This window comes from Apodemus sylvaticus, chromosome 1 (assembly GCF_947179515.1).
Source record: "Apodemus sylvaticus chromosome 1, mApoSyl1.1, whole genome shotgun sequence".
NCBI lineage: Eukaryota > Metazoa > Chordata > Mammalia > Rodentia > Muridae > Apodemus > Apodemus sylvaticus.
Genome location: NC_067472.1, coordinates 67,173,572 through 67,195,647, shown reverse-complemented (window position 1 = coordinate 67,195,647; position 22,076 = coordinate 67,173,572). Strand labels below are relative to the sequence as shown.

At 44.6% G+C, this 22,076-nt stretch overlaps 1 protein-coding gene across 1 annotated transcript in view; it reads right to left on the bottom strand.

The window, feature by feature from the left end:
- Nucleotides 1–22,076, bottom strand: part of Tcerg1l (transcription elongation regulator 1 like) — a 181,838-nt gene that overhangs the window by 61,189 nt on the left and 98,573 nt on the right. Inside the window, exons 5-6 of the mRNA XM_052174404.1 lie at nt 4,711–4,805; nt 622–710 (exon numbers count right to left, since the gene is read on the bottom strand). Coding sequence (XP_052030364.1) covers nt 622–710; nt 4,711–4,805 — 184 coding nt within the window. The remainder of the gene's footprint in view (nt 1–621; nt 711–4,710; nt 4,806–22,076) is intronic.

The following is a 22,076-nucleotide window of genomic DNA, read 5'->3' as shown; positions in this document are numbered from 1 at the left end:
AGGGCACGTTACCCTAATGCCATCATTGCTATTTCTCTTGGTTGGATTGAACATTTCCTCCAAGCTGTATATTGCACTCCAATTGTCGGGTTTTAAAACTAATTTTTACTATAATAACCTTTTTATCCTGGTTCCAAATTACTCCATTAGAAAAGGGCACTTTTAAAAACCAAAGACTGTGGCTCCCTCGTGGAAGGTGCTTTGGAGTAAGGCATACTCGGAGATCAGGAATCCCCTCATGGCAGCCGGAGAGAACAAGACGCGACTTTAATTAACAGTTACTTCCCGATGCTCCTTCTCACAGGAGAGGTAGAAAATCCTTAGCAGCTCGTGGCATGCTACATTTACCTCGAGCTGCAGACTCTTGCTGATCTATATGCAACAGCGTTGCTGTTTTAATACATACAAATACACCAGGACGGAGGAACTCATCGTTTAAGTTCCATTTCCCTTCCTATAGATGTGACAAAAGTGGAGAATTATACCTGCCCTGGGGTGCAGATTGTGTTTTTTAAGCATACTGCACCCAAGCAGTATGCACTTTCTCTCTGATGACATTAAGCAGATTCTGGGACAACATGAAGCTACGTTTTATAGCTTTTGGCTTTAGGGGTGTCTTACCAGGGGGATCCAGGCACAGGCGTGGAGGCCACCGGTTTATTGCCTTTAGCTGCAGTATCCTCCCCTCTTACCAATATGGGTGGAGGCGCCTTTAAATGAAAGAGAAGATGAGAGATGATTGTGATTGTTTTCATTCTGAACACTGTATCGGTTCCAGTAAAAAAAAAAGTGAAAAGTAACCAAGTCCCCGGCAGACTCAGCTGTCTCCAGCAATGACTACATCCCAGAGAGGAGGCTCTTAGATTGAGCAATCACTAGAAGGCTTAAATCGACAATGGTCTACACTATGAGCACACAGGCAGAGTGATCTGCAAGAAGCAGCAACTAGGGTCCCCATTTTTCTGCTCTCAGATCCAGAGTCAAGAGGGAGTCATGAGAGTGCTTCAGTTCTGGGGTACGGGGAAGGGGTAGAAAAATATCACTGAGCTCATATCCAGGATTCATGGGCTGGAGTCACTTGCTGTGACATGAAATCTCCATGTACAGTGACAGGGAACCTCCATGTTGAGACTCATGTCTTAGCCTCTTGAGTAATAACCTTCCCATTGTTGGCCACCACACCAGGTTTGAGCTGCCATCCTTAAGGGAGAACAGAGTCCTACACAGGTTTGGACTCTCTGGAGACTGGGGTATTCCCTACTTCTCTGGATCATACTGCTCAGACAGTACCCAAGGGATCTTTTTTTTTCTCCAAGGTATATGTGATTCTCATGCTCAGCTAGGTTTGTAAAGTGCCCCTTTTTTTGCTCCCAATTTAAGAGCTGTTGGAATTTTGTTTCTCCTAGAAAAAACAAACAAACAAAAAAAAAGTCATTCTCTCCAGTTCAAAACAGCAGCAAACATGCCTTTCTCTGTGTTCTCAGATAGAACTGGGGCAGGAAAGGCAAGTCTTATTGGAAATTACAAACTTTGGATGATGATGACAAGTCCAATAGGGACCCAAAGCCAGGGTTAGGCTGCCGTACTTGTACTTAGCTGTCCTACTTAAGACAGTCATGGATTCTTGGATCAACAATGGGGTAAAGCCTAATTCCCACCATGGAAAAGCAATATCAAGAGGGGAGGTTCTTCAAAAGTTCACACGCAGTAATACAATGTTGCCATGGTTCTAGGAAAGAAAGGAATTTAGAAAGTATAAATTCTAGGGATAGGGACCTTTTAAAACTACCCCCAACCCCCCCCCCCCCCAGAAATTTGTATGGCTTCTATCTCAAAACTCAGACCACAACAAAGATTATGGCCTCTCTATCTGGAAATTCAGGGGAGATTAAAAGGCAGGTGGATTGTTTCAAATGACAACTTATTCTAAACTGAGGGTTACAAAATTGAATATCACCTTGACATTTTAGAACCTGAGTTTATTAGCAATAATGCCAGTGAATTTTAAGTCATGTATGGGAAACAATGACTGACCATGTGTCCAACCAAATCTACATGAAGTTAATATTCAACCCAGTGGCAAGAACACCCAATAAGAGGTCAGTGTGGGAGAGGCAGCAGTGGCACCAATGCCTGGCACCCAGGGGCCAAAGCTTAAGACAATGTGGCAGCCACAGCTTGTTTTCCTTGTCACTTTTCTGAGCATGGGGATAGGAATACAATGATTGATGGACACCCTAGGCACAAATTTCTAAAGTAGTGATAAAGGGCCTTGAGTTACTATGTGACCAAGAGCAGTGGTCCTCAACCTTCCCAGTGCTGTGACCCTTTTCTTCATGCTGTGGTGAACCCCAACCGTAAAATTATTTCATTGCTACTTCATAACTATAACTTTGCTAGTATTTTGATTTTGAATTGTAACATAAATATTTGATATGCAGGATATCTGAAATTTGACCCCCAAAAGGATCATGACCGCATGTTGAGAACCATTGGCCACGAGGACTAAAGAGGAACTGGAGCGATGGCTCAGACATTAAGAGCATATACTTTTCTTGCAGAAGACCTTAGTTTAGTTCCTTTGCTCACTGTGGTCAGCTCACTACTACCTGTATCCTCCGCTCCTGGGAATCCAGCATCCTTTCTGGCCTTCCTGGGTCACACTCACGTGCATATATCCCCACACAGAATTTAATATTTTTAATCTTTTTTTTCAAAAAGAGGTAAATCTGCTGAGTGTAGCTCTTCGGTGAATTCCTTGATAAGCAACGAAGCTGCTTTGTGTTGACTGTGTTATCAAGAGGGTCAGGTAGTCCCTCATAACAGGGAGCAGATGGCCGCAAAATTACCTGCCCTGGTTTAATGCTTAGATAAATCAGAGAAGATGGTGAGTGAAGCATTGTACCCATGATGCACCTGGGCATGTGTATCCCATAGCTTTCTGGCATCTCTCACAGCCTCTGCTCTTTGTGGTTGATACCTGCATTAATAAATGGTTTTTAATTTATACAGCCATCCTTTATATTCAAAAACATAACAAAACTTCTGCAAAATTTTTAAAAAAAAATTTCTGGAAGTAAAAGATACTTTTTGTTTCCTGTAAGGAAAAAAGTAAGGATAAATAATTAGCTTGATGTTACACACATACTAAGTATGTGTGTATGCATATATATGTATATATATATATATATATTTATTTATGTATGTATGTTTGTGTGTGCACACAAACACACATACACACACACACACACACACACACACACACACAAGACCAGGGTTTATATTGCCAAACCAATTAGGGAAACTGGAGGGGGTTTTCATTTGGAAGTTAATTGAACAATAGAACACAACACACAGCCTCAAAGCACCAAATTATTCAAGTAAATACGGTAGAGTGTAATTTGTGATGGTACCAACTTCTAAATTTGGCACTGCTAGGATTCTCTCCAGCTAATTACCAAGATCTTCTTCATGAGGCACATGCTGGTTATGATTTCCTGTTGGTGATAAAAATGGCTAATCACGGTGTAAAACTCCTGCTTGACGAGGAAGTAATAAAAGTGAATCAGACTGGCAGAAACCAGTAATCAAGCAAGTATTTACGGATGGCACCAGCGAGGCTAGCTGTGTAATTAATATGTAATCCTGGCAGCGATGTGCTAATCTCTCTTGGAAAACTCATCCCCTGGGGCGAATTTTAATCTGCACCAACACATACTTGTGATTGGTGTTCATCATCCAGTACTGATACTAGAGGTGGGTAAGGGGAGGTGAGCCTCCAGGTGATTATGTCCTGGAATGAGGCTAACTGGGGAGTGCGGGCCAGGAAGAACAGAGCATCCCTGAGGGTATGAGGTAGGAACATATGAGCAAAATAATATGTGGAAAGGGTCTGAGACACAGAGGCTGCAGTACTCTGGTCAGTGCAGGCACCCTGCGATTTGTTATTCTCAAGTTTAGTGACACAGGGGAATCTCAGCTTATTCAGAGGCAGGGCTGATCTTAAAAGACCATTTGACAAAAGTGTGAAAGAATGGCCTGAAATTAGAACATTTAAAGAAAATTCCCATGTCTCTGGGCTTTCTTTAACAATAAAAGCCTAACTTTGAACTGCATGTCTGCAGAAGCCGGATCCATGCCTACCTTCTCTTTTTTTTCATGCATTTTTTAATTCAATGTATTTTTTATTTACATTTCAAAGTGATTTCCCATTTTCTGCCCCCCCCCCACTCCCCAAAAGTCACATAAGCCCCCTTCCCTCACCCTGTTCTCTCATCCACCCCTTCCCACTTCCCTGTTCTGGTTTTGCTCTATACTGCTACACTGAGTTTTTCCGAACCAGGGGCCACTCCTCCGTTCTTCTTGTACCTCATTTGATGTATGGATTATGTTTTGGGTATTCCAGTTGTCCAGGCTAATATCCACTTATTAGTGAGTGCATACCATGATTGGTCTTTTGAGACTGCCTTCTCTTCATTCCAAAATCAAATGCAGAGTGAACTGAGCTGGGAGCCAAGCTCCTTCCCATAGCATCACACCCATAAGCTTTACTAGGTCACGGAGTTCTGCCAGACTCTGCCTGAGATTTGCTCTCCCTCGGGGTATAAAGTACAGGTCACACTGACAAAGCCATTTTATAAACCCCTTGTGAGAAAAGTGTCACAGCCCCAGATCTTCCAAACCTGGGGACTGTGTCTCTATGACACTCACCTTATCCTCTTTGTCTCCCACCAGGCTTTTCCTCTCTGGGGCACGCAGCATCAGGGCAGGGGTACGGGGTGCACGGCTGTGCTCTTTGCCTTTATCTATGGGACCAAAATAATAGCCATCAGTACTCCATTTGTCATGTCCATCATGACTTGAAAAATTAATCAAATTCAAAAAGTGACTTTGAACATTGATTCCCAAAATTGCAGGGAACAGAGGTAGATTCTGCAGTCTTGGCTTTTCAGCTATAGTCTGATGACAATGTTACCCTGATGCTGAGCCTTAGAGACATGGGTCTCTCACCTGGGCTCTCTCCTAATCTAGCAGAAGACCACCCATAGCATCTGTGTATATGCCTCCCCGCAGCCCTAATTTCAGCCTGTCCTTGAAGATGCTGGCTATCCCACTCTTTCCCATAATCTTTTTGACGGAGAATCCCAGTAAGAATGAGTACATAGCAAGTGTCCCCAACACAAACCACCTAGGACTGGAACAGTTGTGCTAGTGTGTCGGCACATGGGGAGAGGTGATAAGCCAGGGCCATGTGTAAATTGGGCTGTCATTGCTTTCCCTGTGTTTCCTATGCCTGTACAGTCGGGAGCTTCCTCCATATCATCAAACTTCATTTGGGCCTATGCTCAGCACAGTCTAGATTACCTTTCACAATGCTGTGTGGACAGAGTACTTGGGCTGGGGAGGTAGAAGACCCAGGCCTTCACCAGGAAGGACACAGAGCCAGCCTCAATAAACCTTTGATAGCTGATGGCCATAATGGCCAATATGGGCTATTCCTGCCAGGTGTGGAGAGGATTCCAGGGTGACCATATCTCTAGCTATCCCTTCCTATCATCAAATGCATAAGAGTTGGAGTGCTTGACATTTGAACATGAATTGCATGAGCAAAGCAATAGAGAAAAAAAAAAAAGATCTGGCAAGCCCCAAATGAAAATAAAGTTGAAGCTTAAAATTTCCTTTCTAAAATTTATCTATTCAATGCCTTAAAACCATAACAAATGCTTTCAGTAAAAGATAGTAGACTCGTGACTATTTTAAAAATCAAGACTAGAAAGGGAAAACAAACCACCTAACCACATAACAGTCCAACAGAAAGCAAAACCATGAGAGAAGCAAGCACCGGCTTCCCTTGGTTTGAGAGACACGACACTAAGGCTTTTCTGCTTCCCAGGATGGATGCAGAGCTCTTGACATCAACCTCTGCTGGGGAGGCCACAGAGAAGGTAGGAGATGGCAGAAATAGCTTTCTCTGCATGTGTGTCTGTGTGTGTGTGTGTGTGTGTGTGTGAGCATGTGTGTGTATGCCACATAAATATGTACTTATGTGAACACTTGTACAAATATATATATTTGAAAGTGGTTACCTGGGAATGAATGGCTTCCTCTCGGAAAACATCTAAGTCTGGAGGATGGGTCAGGCAGGGAAAGTGGAAGAACCATCACAGCACTTTTTACCTGAAATCTTTCTTGATCTACCACTGGGAATATCTTGTACACTGACAACACCATGCCCACTGTCAACACCCTCTGCCACCCATTCTGTGCTGGCTGGTGGTTGGGCCCATGCCAATCAGATTCCCACACTGGACTTGAGGTTATCATCATGTTCACTGAATCTACACTAAAGACTGTGGTTGAAGATTCAGGCAGCTTCAGAGTATTCCCATCCCCGAGCTGTGCGGAGGAGAACTCTCGATGAAGCAACTATGCTTCCAACAGAGCAGCCTGGAAGCTCTGACTATGGACAGAGTAGCCCTGTAGCACAGAGGCACAGCATCTGGACCAGGCAGAAACAAAGATGTTCCATCTCTGGCTTCTCTCCATGAAGGAGTGGGTGTGAGTGCCTATGGGATGTCCTAAGTATGAGGCCCCTTGTCAAAAAACCACTCTCACTCTGCATAAGTCCTGCCTGACATTTTCTCTAGAGGACTGAGGACTGGTACTTGCATCTGAAGGAGCAGCCACAATTAGCTCAAGCTGTAGGCAAGAAAGCCAAGCATGCAGTCTGGTGTCTTGGTGTTCTCTCCTGTCATTGTATATCATTGTATGTGCTTCAGCTCATCCCCTTAATTTCACAAAGAAGCCAGACATGCTACCCAGATGGAGCTCCAGCATAACCAGCCACAGCCACAAACAAGACACATCCATAGGCCTAGCCAAACCATCTACCTATCCATTTCAAGAATGGCTGGGAAGGTAGAAGGATGGGACTCAGTAGAAGAGCTTTTGCCCAGCATGTGTGAGGCCTGGAGCTGTATCTCCAGTACTGACATAATAGGGAATGAGGGAGGGAGGATATAGGAAGGGAGGGAGAGAGGGAAGGAGGAAGGAAAGGAGAGAGGGAGGGAAGGAGGGAGGAGGAGGAAGGGAGGGAAAGAGATGGAGGGAGGGATATAGGCTGACAGGTCCAATTTGGGACGATCTATCAGCTTTCGCTTCAGCTAAATAAATCTAGCCAAGAGACTAGTCAAAGACACAAGAGAGTAAACTAGGATGCCAGTCTTGCTGCTGAATGCATCAAACTATCTAGAGCTTGTGCCTTTGAAACTGCTCAGTGGTAAAAGCTGACTTCTAGAAACACAGACTACTACACACAAAGAATGTTATACACAGAGAATGCTACACAGACGTATATACACTAGATAGATAGATAGATAGATAGATAGATAGATAGATAGATAGATAGATAGATAGATAGGTAGGTAGGTAGACAGACAGACAGACAGACAGACAGACAGACAGACAGATAGATAGATAGATAGATAGATAGATAGATAGATAGATAGATAATGATGGTGGATGGATGAATAGATGGATGGATAGATAGATGATCCCACAGATCAGCAAAAAAAAAAGGCACACAGATGAGAGAAATGGCCATTTGTTTTGTGACCCTCCTCCAAGGTCAAAAACCTCATTTAAAAATGCACACAAATACATGAGCCTTGACGCCAGCCTTGAGCCAGTCCGTCCATTTCTCCACCCAGTCACCTTCTCTCTCCAGCCCAAAGTGGAGATTTAATGCTCCAAAGAGTAAAGTCAACAGAGCTTTGCTGCTCAGAGGCCTAAAGCAGGTGCAAGGCCATTCAGTTAATAGTAGCAGTAGTCCTTGCTCCTTCGCTTTCCAGATTCATTCACTGTCATCGACGCTGGTACTGGGATGGCACAAAGCCTGATGCTTCTGCACCTTCTCTAGGCAACTGAACATGTGTGTAATCCAGTAAGATCTTCAGTTGCTTTGCAATTTCAGTGGAGGTCTCACTATGGAGACACGTTGGTGAGAGCATTGGCCAAGCTATTGAACTCAGCCCTGTCTCCCAGAGAGGTCAAGGTAGGGTATTATAAGATTTGGGTGTGGGCAGAGGGGCAAAACACTTTCTTGTCATTCATTGGACCTTGTTAATACTCTAGTACTAGGTCCAGCCTAGCTATCCAGGGTATAGGAGAGAAAAAGTAGAGTTTATTCAGGGACTTATAAATAGATATGGGACTCTTATGGATAAAGGTTTGGACTAAGGTGTATGAGGTTGTGAATAACTTTAGCAGGAGGCCTGGTCAGCCAAAGCCATACATGAACCTGTGTCCAGGGGATTGCAATGATAGAATTTTAGAGACGTGTAGAGATGGAGCAGCCACAGGTCACACTTAAGGGGAAAGGAGGGTGCCCCAAGTATTCCCCACCAGAGCTGGCCAGCCAGGGCCTCTGGGCCCCTGTCCTCCTACTTTGCATGCAACCCTCATATGCGGAATGAAAAGGAGTGAGGTAAACAAACTGAACTGATTCCTTGCCCATAGTGTCCAAGGCCAGAGCAGACCCAGGTATGGGAAGAGAAAAGCCAAATTGAAGAGAAGTCGTATGCTCTGATTACTGCCTGGACTCCACATATTTAATTATTGAACTGAGAGCTATTTTGTGACTGGAAGTGAGTGGATAGGCTTTTACTACCCAAGAATGAGCCATGAGCCATTTGGTTTGGATTTTAGCCAAATGTCATAAAGAGCAAGCTGTGTAGAGCAGGACAGGACAGACTTTGCAAGGAAGGCACAAGGCTGGGTTTGCCTTTACACTGCATAGTCTATGACCACAACACTGCAGCCATGGTAAAAGACATGCATGCATGTAAATCAATATTCAAGGCCAGACAAGTCAGTAGAATTGACAGCAAGGCCAGGAGTCTAGAATGTTCTTCTTGAACAAAGGAAGATGGCTTCTGTTTATTCCCCCACTATCTTAAGAAGGTATACTGAAGTCTTTATTTTACTGGAAACAGTTGGTCTTTGGAAAGATCTGGTTGTAAAGCCTAGCCTTTGAGATTCATGATTTTATATCAGTTCTCTGGAGTGCTTCTTGGAGAAAATATTTTTGATGATCATTTTAAAGCCCTTCATAGCAGACACATATCCCCTGAATACCTGTGACAAATGTCTGCACCTTGCCCTATGTGGTTTCCTTAATCTCCAACTCTTTTTAACAGCCATTGATTCTGCAGACCCTATGGAGGGGCAGGAGGGAAGCTTCCCGGGCCCCCAGACATAATTGGGTCTGCGTCTCAGCCGTTCCACTGTGGAAATGCTTACTCTACAGCTCTCTGTGGGCCACTTCCAGGGTCCACTCTGACATGCTTAAGTACTCTTTGCTTTGGGCCTCTCCACAGACTCCAATGATGCCATCGTAAAGGACTCCCTGAAGTGGCAGAGAGAGCTGGTTTATGAAGCAAAATCAACAAGTTGTAAGACTTCAGGCCTCCATGTACCTAGGGGAGTGCAGGATATATTTCCACCTAGGAGCAAGGCATGATGGTAATGCCTTCCCTGCAATCCCTCTATCGATCAAGCTCAACTTTGATTTGAAGGCTCCCCAGGGGCTTCCCCTTTGATTTTTCTTCTTGGCAATCTTGAGGGCCAGGAGAAATAGGATGATGATGGGGCAGTCTGGGAGGACAGGATCCAGAGCTGTAGACTGGCAGGTGTCAGCTTACTGTTCTCAGGATCCTACGCAGTGCCCCCTTTTGGTGGAGAGGTAATGAGGGATGTGATGCTATCAGTCAGTGCTCCCTGAGGACTATATCACAGGTTAGTGAACAGGGGGTTTCTCAGAACCCTTCAGGTTGCAGCCAAAAAACCAAAGCAAGAGTTCAGGATCCAGTGGCATGGCAGGAGACAGAACTGTCCTCATGCACAGCTCCCAAAGCAGGACAAGAACTTCACTACCTGATTGAGAAGCCCATCACTAGATGCTTAGCCCAAGAATCAGCTCTGCCAGCAAGGCCAGGACCACCATGATAGCCACACCAGTACATCCTCAGAGACCTCCTCCCAGGAAGCAAATGGCAAAATAATAGAGACCACTCTGTGAAAGCACTGCCAAGCTCTGCTCAAGCTAGAGGACACTGGGTCTTGTCAGTGCAGGCTCCTGGGCTCCTAGTGTTCATCTGTGAGGCATCCTGACACCTTACCAGCTTCAGGCTCTGTAGCACAGCCCCAGGGACCTCCTGAAGATCCACAAAACTGAAAATTATTTTCATGGTGACGCAAATCACTTCTGAGTCCTCCTAAATTTTTCACAGGTTGTGATTTCAGAGTTGACAAGTGACAGAGAGAATTGATTTTCCACCCATTTTTATTTTCTTGGAACTTCCTATGCCAATGAGGTGGTAAAACACTCAGACAGGAGGGCCGGGCCGAGCTTCCTCCGGGTGTGGGGATTCTGACTGTAAGACCATCCATCCCAGCCCTGAAGGTGACCCACCCTGTAATGTGACTCTCTACCTTGTAACAGACACCAGTTTCTCCATTTCTCCATTGTTTACTTGACTGTAGGGAAATCCTATGTCACAACTGGACAGAACAGCCTATGAAGTAATGGGCCAATTTCCCTAGAACATTCCAGAACCTGCAATAATCAAGCTACCTGATGTAGACAGACCACATGAGGTTATAGATACAGAAACACTACCCATCACAGTGCCAACCATATGAAGGAGGGTATAGTATAGCTGTCCTGTGGGACTGCAGGAAGAGGGGAGAACCAGAGACACACTTAAGGCTCCTTGATGTTTATGGCAAATAATAAACATATTTAACAGTAATATAAACAAATATAAACAGTATCCATGAAAGTACTGGACAATGCCATATATTTCCCAGAGAGCTGTTCCCAGGCCACCAGAACACTGTTGCCACCTACCCCAGATGCAGTCTGTGTCCTGCTATGCCCAGAGGAAGTTGACATCATGTTACATTCTGGATCCAGAGAGTGAGCACAGAACCAGCTCCCAGCCTACCTTTCTGGTCTCTATAATCATATGTTCTGAGGAGAATTAATGGGCATAAGTGACCCTGCACAATTTCAAAAGTAACAAAGTTCTCATCTTCAGCTTAAAGTGGAGATTTTAAAGGCAGGAACATTAAATTAGGCCATTCCTATAAGAAAGCACACATCTTGTAAGCACCCTAGGGTCAGCACGTTGCAGCAGTGGGACCTGGCCACAGGCTTAGAGCAGGGGAGAGGATGAGCAAATGGGCTAGGGATAGAGAAGAGGCAGGCACAAAGAAGAGACAGAGGCACAGGCTGGGATGGGGGGGGGGGCAGAAAGAGAACGATTTGCTGTGTGACCTTGAAAAGTGTAGCAGTTTCTCCAAAGAGCAGAAATCCATTTCAATAGCAAGATGTTATTCAAGCAACACCCACCATTCAAGGAAACATGGAATTACAACTGTGGAAATCACGACTGTGGGAGAGGGAAAGCTAAGACTCACTCTCCACATCTGAAGAGTCTCCTCTGCACTGCAGGAAGCTGGTACTCTGGGAAGCTCAGGATCCTCATAGTTGTACCTTAGTGCTTGGCCTGGCCCAAATGGGACAAGTGCTCCAACTCTATAAGATGCTGATGGTGTACACAGGCAGATGTACACACAAGTGCACACAAAGAGATTCATATAACACACTTATAACACACCCACAGACATACAGGCACAAAGTGAGACCATGTGCACACGCAAGTTCACACAGACAGGAAAGTCCATTCACACAGAGACGTGTATACAACATGTTCATATGCTGAAACAGTATGTACAAATGGGAGTACATAAAAAGACAAGTGTAAGATACATACACAGGTACAAAGATTTATGTGCATACACAAGTATACATTTCTATACACACATGTACACACATACAGACATAGACACAAGTACACACATACATGCTCACAGACACAATTGATGGTTTTCAGCATCACAAACACATCCTTTTCTGTTTACCATCCAGGGTACGGCACTACAATAAATACTCCAGCCCCTCTGCCCCTTCAATGATTTAGGATCGGTTCCTATTTATTTTTCATCTGTAGCTGTGTCCTCCAGTTTGTGGCCATTTTTTTTAAACCTAGAAGCCTCTACATTTTTAGACAGTTATGAAGTCTTTCCCTTCCTCTTGGTTCTCAAGGGTATTTTCAAACTTCCTGTGTCTGCCCAGGACCTGTAATAGCAGCTGCTTCACAGGGGCCACAGATCACTAGAGGTGTTTACTCAGGTACCTGAAGTGTGAGAGCCACAGTTCATACTCACAGGCCACCACAAGATCACAGAACAGGAGACTCTGAAGACCGTGTGGATAGGGTCTTCTTTGGGTGGGAAGCTTGTGGCCTGTGGCGGGAGCTTTGAACCCTCACACCTTCAGGTTTGTAAAAGATGGTATACTTAAAGCAAATGATAGCACAGTTGAAATTCCCAGGAGCTTAGTGGAGACAAGCACACTGCTAAGGGCCCACCATACAGCACCAGGAGGGACCACACAAGCATCCACCATCCACTCTCCCCGGGGCAGTGCATCAGCTCCTGTTCCCATAGCACTCTGCTGTCCTCTCCTGTGAGCACGCCCCAATCTACCAATCCTCCAGCTGTCTGAAAACCACTCAGAACCAGGCGTGAGATGCCTGAGGTCCCACTCATCAGAGCTCAGCCAGGGGGAATGAAAGACATTCCAGTAAGAATTTATGCTACCTTTTCCTAAGCCTATCTCAAGGGCCTCTGGGATCCCCAGGCCCCATCAGAAGTATCCATCACATTACGAATGCTCTGGGGAGGCCGATCCTCACTTGCTAGTTCTTGCCTTCATTAAGTCAAATCAGAGTCAACAGATGGGATGATGACACTACACTCTAGAGAGCCACAGTTAATCGTGTAACAAGAAAACAAAGCACTGCCAGTAGCTGCGTGGTACCTGCTTCATGGATGCAAGTCTGTGATGACAACTCTACACTTGTAAGAAGGCTGCACCTGGGCTGCTGTCCCCCAAATTCCCACACATATGGGTTCAGCTGTCTTTCAACCTGTGCTGATGGCAGTGGCTGGTAACCCCGTCACTGCCATGATTTTCCACAAATACCCAACCTTTCCTCTCTCTATGGTGGGAGCAGACTGTCACGCTGAGTGCTGGAAACACGAGCCACGTGCTGCCAGAGCATGAGTCATATTATCCTGTATAGTATATAGTATATTACAAGTAGGAGAAAATGGGAACAAGCTTTATTGCCATAGTGAAGGCTCTTTTAATCTTTTGAGATGATAAAGTGAGTATATTATTTCCCCTTTCTCCCTCCAAACAGGTCTTCTTTTTCATTAGATGTTGTTTCTCTCTCTCCCCCCATCCTGCTCTCTCTCTCTCTTTCTCTCTCTCTCTCTCTCACACACACACACACACACACACACACACACACATACCATACATAAATATATACACAAAACACATTCCTAAAACCAACTAAGACTTGCCAAGAGTGGGAGAAGCAATCTTCTCTGGGGAAGTGCACACCCGTACCAGTTGTGTGTCCAATACCAAATGGCCAACACCAGAAAACACTGAAGACTTTTTATGTCCCCTGTCTACTGCCCACTATGAGTTTACAGAAGAGATGGGACTTTAAGAGTGGTTAGTGCTTGTCTAAGGTACATTTTGACAAGGTTAAAACTAAGTATGGCTGCCCTAACATTCAAATCCTGGCAGGGGCATCTGTCACTTCATATCTTAAAACTTCCTCAAAGTACCTTTTTATATAACCTTCAGTTAAATATAGAAGAGAAGGGCATGATTAAATATATTAATTTTCTAAATTGCATCATTAAATTATATCAAATAGGAACATTTTGTAAGAATGGGATTCAATATTAAAGCAACTGTAACACAAGAGAGAGATTTGTTACACCAGCATCTCTAGAATGGGGTAATTATAACCACAGAGTGGATCCTGGTTTCAGCTATGTCATTACTCCCAGGATGACAGTGTTGCTGGGTGTCTAGGGTATATGCTATATTCAGAAAGACCTACTATTCTTTGATTCTTTGGCCCTCTGGGAAGGGTATGGCTTCCAGCACTGCCTTCTAGAGTTCCTGGGGCCAAGGAATCTTCAGCTGTCTGGTCACCAGGGAGAGATTGCCTTACAGTTCCCTGCTAGGACATGGAAGAAGAGGGATACCAGAACAAGGAGAAGAAAGGAGAAAGCTGCAGCTGGCTCAGATGAGGGAAGCCTAGATTCCCTCTATCTGATCTGAGAAGTTCGAGGACAGGCTAGGATACTGCCTACCAGAGAGAGAGAGAGATCTGGGCTTTACCCCGAGTCTACAGATTGAAGTCAGATGAGTGAAGTGTCAACACCCAATTCAGCCACTCAGCAGCTATGAAAGAAGATTGGTTTTCTTCTCTGGATTTCAATGTCTCCAACCACAAAACAGAATGATGGCTCCGGACCAAGATGTATTCATGGTGCTATATGATACACAGCACAGTGGGTGGTCCTGATACAGGATCTCAGTGCCAACTGGATAAAAGAAATCCATTCAATATAGTCTTAAGCACCCCAGGGCGAGCATCTTCATGGTGTGGCTGTTTCTGGGGCCCTCACACTGGGAAAGTTTCAATGAGTTGACAAAGTGGAAGCAAGCACCTAAACACGACTCAGCCATGAATCAGATCTTAGGATTCATTTATCCCAGGGCACCGAGTTTGTGTGATTTAAATGAACAGATATTTAGGCAGCCTGAGCACAATGCACAAGAGTACTTACTGTGCCGGCAGCCCCACATCATAGAAGCCAAAGGGTGATTTCAGAAGAACACTGGGCACCCTCTGCGAGTTCAGTGCGCGGCTTTTGATTTACATGCTTGCTGCTCGAGCCAGCCGCTCTCCTCCAGAGGGCTCAGATTGAGCGGCTGCTGACTTCTGCAGACTAATCTACATGGAAATGCAATCCTCACCTAACTGATTTATCCTCGCATTTAGATGTAATAAAATTAATAGCGCAGTTCTCAGCTCAGTTGATGAAATTAACTCAGACTTTCTTAACCAACTTCTTCAGTTATTTTCTCTATTTTCAAAAGGCAAGCTATCCCAGTCATTTGATACAAATGGCTTTAATTAGCTTAAGGCAAACATAACCTTTAAGGAATGCAGGCTTGGGATCGTGGGCCCTGCACTGAAGGATGGGAATGGTTCTGTGCACACAGATTTTATTTGTCACATCAGGCCATACCATCTGATTCAGGCTGGCACCAAAGCAGATCAACCTCCCATTATTTGGAAGAAAGATATTCTGCCAAAGCATGGAGACACCACCCTGTCACCAAAGCCAGGTAAAGTACATTTAGATGACAAGGAATAGTACTTTCCAAAGGATGGAGAGAGTGAGGCCCAAAGTAACTGTTCTAACACCCTGAGCCACGGCAGAGATTTGATTGCTTTAGAGGCCTGAGGCATTTTCTAGGGAACTTGCAACTTTAATGCCTATTTCATTTAGTGATATTAAAAATTTAAAGTGATCAATCCTAACTTACTATGAAGCATCTGTAAAATAAGACCCTCTGGTTGGAAAACACATCACCTCTCCAGGGTCCATCTTTCTAATATTCCATTGCACTGTATCTCCAGGGATTCCTCACTCCCTGTTAAACTTGAATCAGAATTTCTGGCCCACGAATTAACACTTCTGTTTGAAAACCTGACCTTGGGGCTTCTCGTGCCCTTCACTGGCTCTCCCTGCCCACTGCAGGTGAGACGATAACCCCACCCTTTCCTCATCAGGTCTCAGTCTCAGGCGTTCATCCCTGCTCAAAGCCCTCCCCATGATGCTTTGTGACCATGCTTCTCCAGAGTGACACTGACCCCATCTCTGCTACTCATAGCCCCCATCACTCCTCAAGCTGAACTGGAAAATTGCCCTCCCTGAATCTCTAGACCACCTAGGAAAACAGTGTGTCAACTACAGAATGGAATGGTTGGCTACTGTATGCTCTTTTTTCTTGGAAGGCAGAAACCGTGACCTCAGCATATCCTTGTTTCCCTAATCCTTGTTTACAGGAAAGGCTCAGCCATAATCCATAGCCTTTCCATAATCCCTGGTTACAGGAAAGGCTCGGCCAGCTTCCTTGGGCTGGTTCTATCCCTATTACTTGTACATCAAATGACTGGAAGAGAAGGTTGCTCCTGTGAGCTACTACATGGCTCCTTTCGCCTCTGTGTCTCAGATTATGGGGACTTCCCCTCCTTCCTGGCAAAGGCCTCTTCTTCTAAGCAGAGAGTACCACTCTCACATCCCTCAAAGCCTGTACCCAGGCTGCCTCACTGAGCAGGGTCCTCACTGCCTGTGTGACTTTAAATATGGTTTACATATTTCCATTCTTGTGCATTACACATAACGGACCCATCTCATCTGTGAGTCCTGGAACAAAAGTCACATTTCTTAATCTTAAATCAATTATAAATCAGCTGTGTGACTACACACATTAGTTGCTCCATCAATAATGTGTAGCTCATAGAAGAATATAACAGCAAATGCCCTGCTGTCCATAGGAAGAGACCGTTGGGCTTGTCATCTGCCCTTCCTACTTCTTATGTGGAGAACAATCAAATGAAAGAGAAACAAGCAAGAAATTAAACAAGCAGAGAGATGCAATGTCCACCATGAGCCAGGATAGTAGGTATGGGAATTCCACCACCAGTACAAAGCCACAGTCATGTAGAGGTCTTAGCAGTAAATGGCAGACAGGGGTGCACCACTTTGAAATGAGAACTGGCTACCACAGCTCTCATTCTGAGAACACAGCAAGAGACAGTTGTCACCCATTCTGAGGTGTGAATGGGTAGGCATGTCAGCAGCAGAAATAAGGATAGTTGTAGAAGACAGATCAACAGGGTTACTAGGGATCAAGGGAAGAAATCAGGCCTGTTCAGAGCCTGCATATTATCCTCTAAGAGACTAGAGAGGATGCTCTTCAAACAGATGAGAGTGCAATGTTAGCACCAAGGAACACTGGGGACCATAGGTCCTCAGCTACTTTTGGATGTGTGTACTGGGATATTCACATATATTTATATTTACATCTTCTAATATCCCAGCTAATCTAGAACAAAAACATTTGTTCTACCTCAAATCTGTACTCCGTTATTCTAAACCTCACAATGCATGCCACTGGCCCAGCAGAAAACATTCCACCTGATGGCCCACTCCGAACATCCATGAGTTGGCCTCACTTAGAACTGAGTCCCTGCCTTGAGGTTAGAGGAGCATTAGCAAGGACACCCCTGCCATTCGGTGCTAAGCATCATCCTTCCTGACTCCACCATGGGAAAGCAAGGCGTAGACTATTTCCTGCATCTGGATGAAGGGTCTTCTTGGGTCTTCTTGTGGACTTGAGTTTGCCACACCTTCATGCCTCCTCCACTACCCTTCAGCCATAGCCTGTCCTAAATGGAGGGTTAGACCTTTGCATTCTGTGAAGATCCTGTGCCAGCCCAATGTATCTGATACCCACTTTGGAGAGACTCAGCTCCATACACCAATTAAGAGAAGAGAAGGAACCAGTGCTCTCAAAGGTATGTGTCCTGTGCTCTTCCTTGGACTTTGCTTTCATGCTCTTGGGCCTGATTCCTGCTGTGAAGGACATGAGTAAAATAAATGTCCTCCATCCTAGGTTGCTCTTCTCCCTCTAAAGAACAGCCTCCTACTTTGGTCCCCAGCATATTCCGGGGGGAGAGGTGGCAGGGACTTTGCCACCCCTTGCCTCCTTGTGTGCAATTAGAGCAAAGCATGCTCTAGCTTTTGACAAGAAGATGGAGAGCTTCAGCACCATGGTGCCTAATTGGTGGCATTATTTATGTGTTTCAAATGCTTGTGAAGTTCTCTGGCTGTTTCTAAAGCAATTAGTTTCATCGATGGCAAGGTTTATGAGTTGAAATAGCAGGGATTAAAGCACTGCCTACCAGAAGGGAACACAATTAAGAATGAGCGTGCCCTGCTGGTCTCTAACTCAGAGTCCCTAGGAAATGGGTGTCCAAGCTTTACCAGGAGATCATGGCTCCCTCTTTCCAGGAGGTGTCACTACCAAATCCATACTAAAAAACACTCAGATCCAAGGTCCACAGTGGACAGAAGAAAACTGGAGAAATCCAAGGCAGGTAATCCACAGAGGCAATTCTCCTTTTGGACCATCTCAACTGTCTAATGAGTACCCAGAAATAAGGACAAAATTCTATATTTCATTCGTTCCTAGTCCCAATAGCAGGCAGCAATGTCAATAGCATTAACTCAGGACTATTCTAGAAAAACATTGAAAGGTAGTTTATACAAGTAACTCAATAGTTTTGACCTTGATTATTTTTTTAAACATGTGCAAATCATTAATCTTCTTGATTGCACACCTTAAATAAACATAAACAGGTGTCATCTTGTGTTCACAGTTTAAACTTCAAAGTGCAGAGATAGATCAGAAGGGCCCATTGCCCTCCCCTCACACCCAGCCACACAACTTTCATGTGACAAGATAGATTTTGCTACCTGTCATATAAGTTTCTAGATGTTTCATAGTTTGTAGCAATATCATGTTTGTATTTGCCTTTTTCCTTCTCCTGTTCACTAACACACCATGACATATACTTGCTTTGAATCTTCTTTTAAAATAGTGTCTCAGATGTCCAGGTAGATAAATACTTCTTTTTTTTTACTCATCTTTAGTGTGTGTGTGTGTGTGTGTGTGTGTGTGTGTGTGTATTGATGGTCAGATGACAACCATAGGGGTTGTTCCTCTCCTTCTACCTACTTTGAAAAACTGTCTCTTATTATTTACCACTGCAGCCAATCTAGCCCTCGAATCTCCATGGTTCTTCCTATCTCTGCCTCCCATATCACATAAGAGTTCTGGCATTAACAGTCTGTGCTATTGCATCTGAATGTTTATGGGTTTGGAGATCCTGGGCCCAGGTCCTCACACTTATATGGCAAGTACTTTACCCCTGACCCATCTTTCCAGCCCTGATGTTTACCCATCTTTAATGACTCAATATGCACCATGTTATGTGTTAGTTTGTACTGTACCACCATGTATGTATGTACAAATATACATATTTCACTCTGACTGACTAAGCATTCCTGAACACTTCTGTGAAGATGGCTCCTCAGAAGAGGTAGAGCCAGTCCATATGATATGCTAGGCTAATTCCTGAGATACCTCTCACTGAGGAGCTCTGTCCTTTGTTCCAGAGATGTTAAGGGCCAAACAGTATGAGTCCCATCCCTGTGGCCAGACAATGGTATTGAGAGTGCCTCTGAGCACTTGAAGGACAGGGCATCTGTGTATGTGCTTCTGTGAGCTCTCTATTCTCACTTTGTGCCTATTTTTCTCATGGATTCTGGGTCTGTCTGCCTCAAGGATTTTATCCAGCTATAGATTCTATGAGCTACATTAATGACTGATCTGGCAAGACATAACCATGGGTGTAATGGTGGCATGAACATCATGGGAGTAACCAAATGTTCTCTAATTGGATTTAATAGCCCCCTCTCCTCCACAGAAGAAACCCACATCTGGCACCATTATCAGGCCAAGAAACTGTGGCTAGAGAGACCACTGGGCCTAGGGAAGATCTACTACTATCATTGTACTAAATAAACATAGTATTACACTGAGTCTTAATTACTGATCATTATACCAATAGATGAATGCATCTCTCAACCCTCATCTGAGAAGCTTCTATTTGCAGTAGGTGGTGATTAACATGACACCCAAGATACAGAGTATAAGCGACTGGGATGGTCTGCCCTAAATGGGACATCCAAATTGTACCTGTACCTTCCAAGGCTAAGGGATCATTGCAGAATAACAGGTAGAAAGAATATATCAGCCAGAGAGAGTAAATGGCTACACAAGAACTGTATTCTGAAGCATATCAGGGCAGTTACAGATGTGAAATCACAGCAACTGTGACAGTATGTACAAGTTTCATGAAAGCTCAAATGAGACCAGTTCCTGGCATGGAGAGGGGAGGTGGGTATGAAATTCTACCCCTACCTAAGGAACTGTTGGCAATTGATAGTTGTTGGGAAAGGGAGGATCAGTTTTCCTTAGGAGTGTTGCCTCTGGCAAGCTGGCCATGCTCTAGTGGAAGACCACACATCTACGTATATATAAGAAGCACAAATTGGACTTAATTGGAAAAAGCAAGAACAGGAAAAGGGTATGGGTCTGGATCTGTGTGGAGTTGACAGAGGGGTGAATAGGATCCAAACACATCATACAAAATTCTCCAAAAGCTAATAGGGAAATAAAAATAATAATGAAATACCACAGAGGGCAGAAAATGCAGACTCAAATAACAGACTTGTGTTAATATCCAAGTCACTTTTGTTCCCATTTTTCTGTGCTGCATATTACTTAAACATGTCTGCCATTGAAACAATTTTTGAAGCATCACTTTCTGTGAGTGGAAACAGGCTTCTGCAGAGTGTCAGGAGTGAAGTCACCCATCATGCATCACACCCAGTATAATGGGGTCCTACATAGGTGTACTTAGGGAGTATTGCTGCAGGTCATGGGGCTCCATACATCCTATCTACAGATCACAAGGGAACCAAGCATGTGCATGGTTGTGACACTGTAGATGCTTCACTCTCCAGAGTGGGCCCACAGGTGAAATTTTGAGTTGTCAACATAAGGGTAAGTTGAAGCACAAGCCTGAGGACAAGTATTTGTCTCAGTTAAAAGTAGAAATCCAATTCTGAGTGTCTAGGAGAAGAACTCCTGAAATGACATCAGAACCTGAGGTCAGAAAGAAAATGGGGAGAGGGGAAGAAAGGATGGAAAGGAGAAAGAGGAGCTAGAAAAAAAAAAAGGAAGACCAAAGATAAAGGTGGCATATGGAATTAAATATGCCATGTCTATCGAGGAATAAGTTCCCATGAGCCACCTCCTATCTCTGCACAGGTTACCTGGTCCCTAAATGACCCTGTTCCCAGTGTCAGCTGCTTCAGGGTCATCAACAACAGAACATCCAACCTACCCTGTGCCTTCCTGGCATGCATAAGGGACCCAGAGAAGTCATGCCTGGCTTGGTAGGCTATGCCTTACTGAAAATTGGCAGTGAGTCCCTTACCCTTCCCACAGCAATAAAATCAGAAGACTCCCCAAATCATGATCCCTTAGCTGGACGCTGGCATGCTCTCACACAGTGGACCCAGACAGGATGGGAACTGTGATAGAGGTACAATGGAAGGGCATGCAGCTTCGGCTAGGCAGTGGAGCAACCTGGCCAGTTCAACAGGAACAAGAAAGCACAAGAAAGCAATGCTGGGAGCACTCTGGTGCCTTGGCAGAGCCTAAAGGGAGAATCTCAGCATTCAGGCCTCTTAGTGTTTCTAAGAACTCATCCCTGATGACTTAGGATCATTCCCTTTGCTCAGTATGTTAACACAAACATTCTCCGTGTCAGTGGGCTGTTTTATGGGCACAATGATAATGGAGCCTAATGCCTTGCAGAGACACATGCTACTATTTGTTCAGTCCTGCTGTCTGGTACACACACCTTTTCCATTCTTCGTTGCCTGTTCTAAGCTCTGCCCCTTGAATATCTTCACCAGTCATCCTCTGGGGACCTGTAAGGATCGTTTACACATGCAGTTGTCATTAAGTGTAAGATCTACTGGCCACTCTGCCAAGTCTCATGGCCTTTATTTTATTTGCAGGGTTCACAAGGGCCTGGGCTGACAGAATACCTATTAACATTGCCCTGAATGGAGATGAGGAAAGAGCAAATGGGAAATGTTAGAAAGGACCCCCCAAGTACCAGGCTATGTGAACTGGGCTGGGGGACAAAAGAGTGGCCCACTTCAAGTCTAGTGGATGTAGGCCTAAAGACAGATCTACTGACAATGTTTCTAAGATAGACCCAGTGTCTGGTACCCCAAGGGTAAAATGAGACTACTACTTCAAATATATTGTCTGTGTTCTACTATTGTCAGCTGCACAAAGGTGTTTAAATAGTCTCAGCCACTGCCTCTGAGTGTCCACACTGGGAGCAGAATATCCT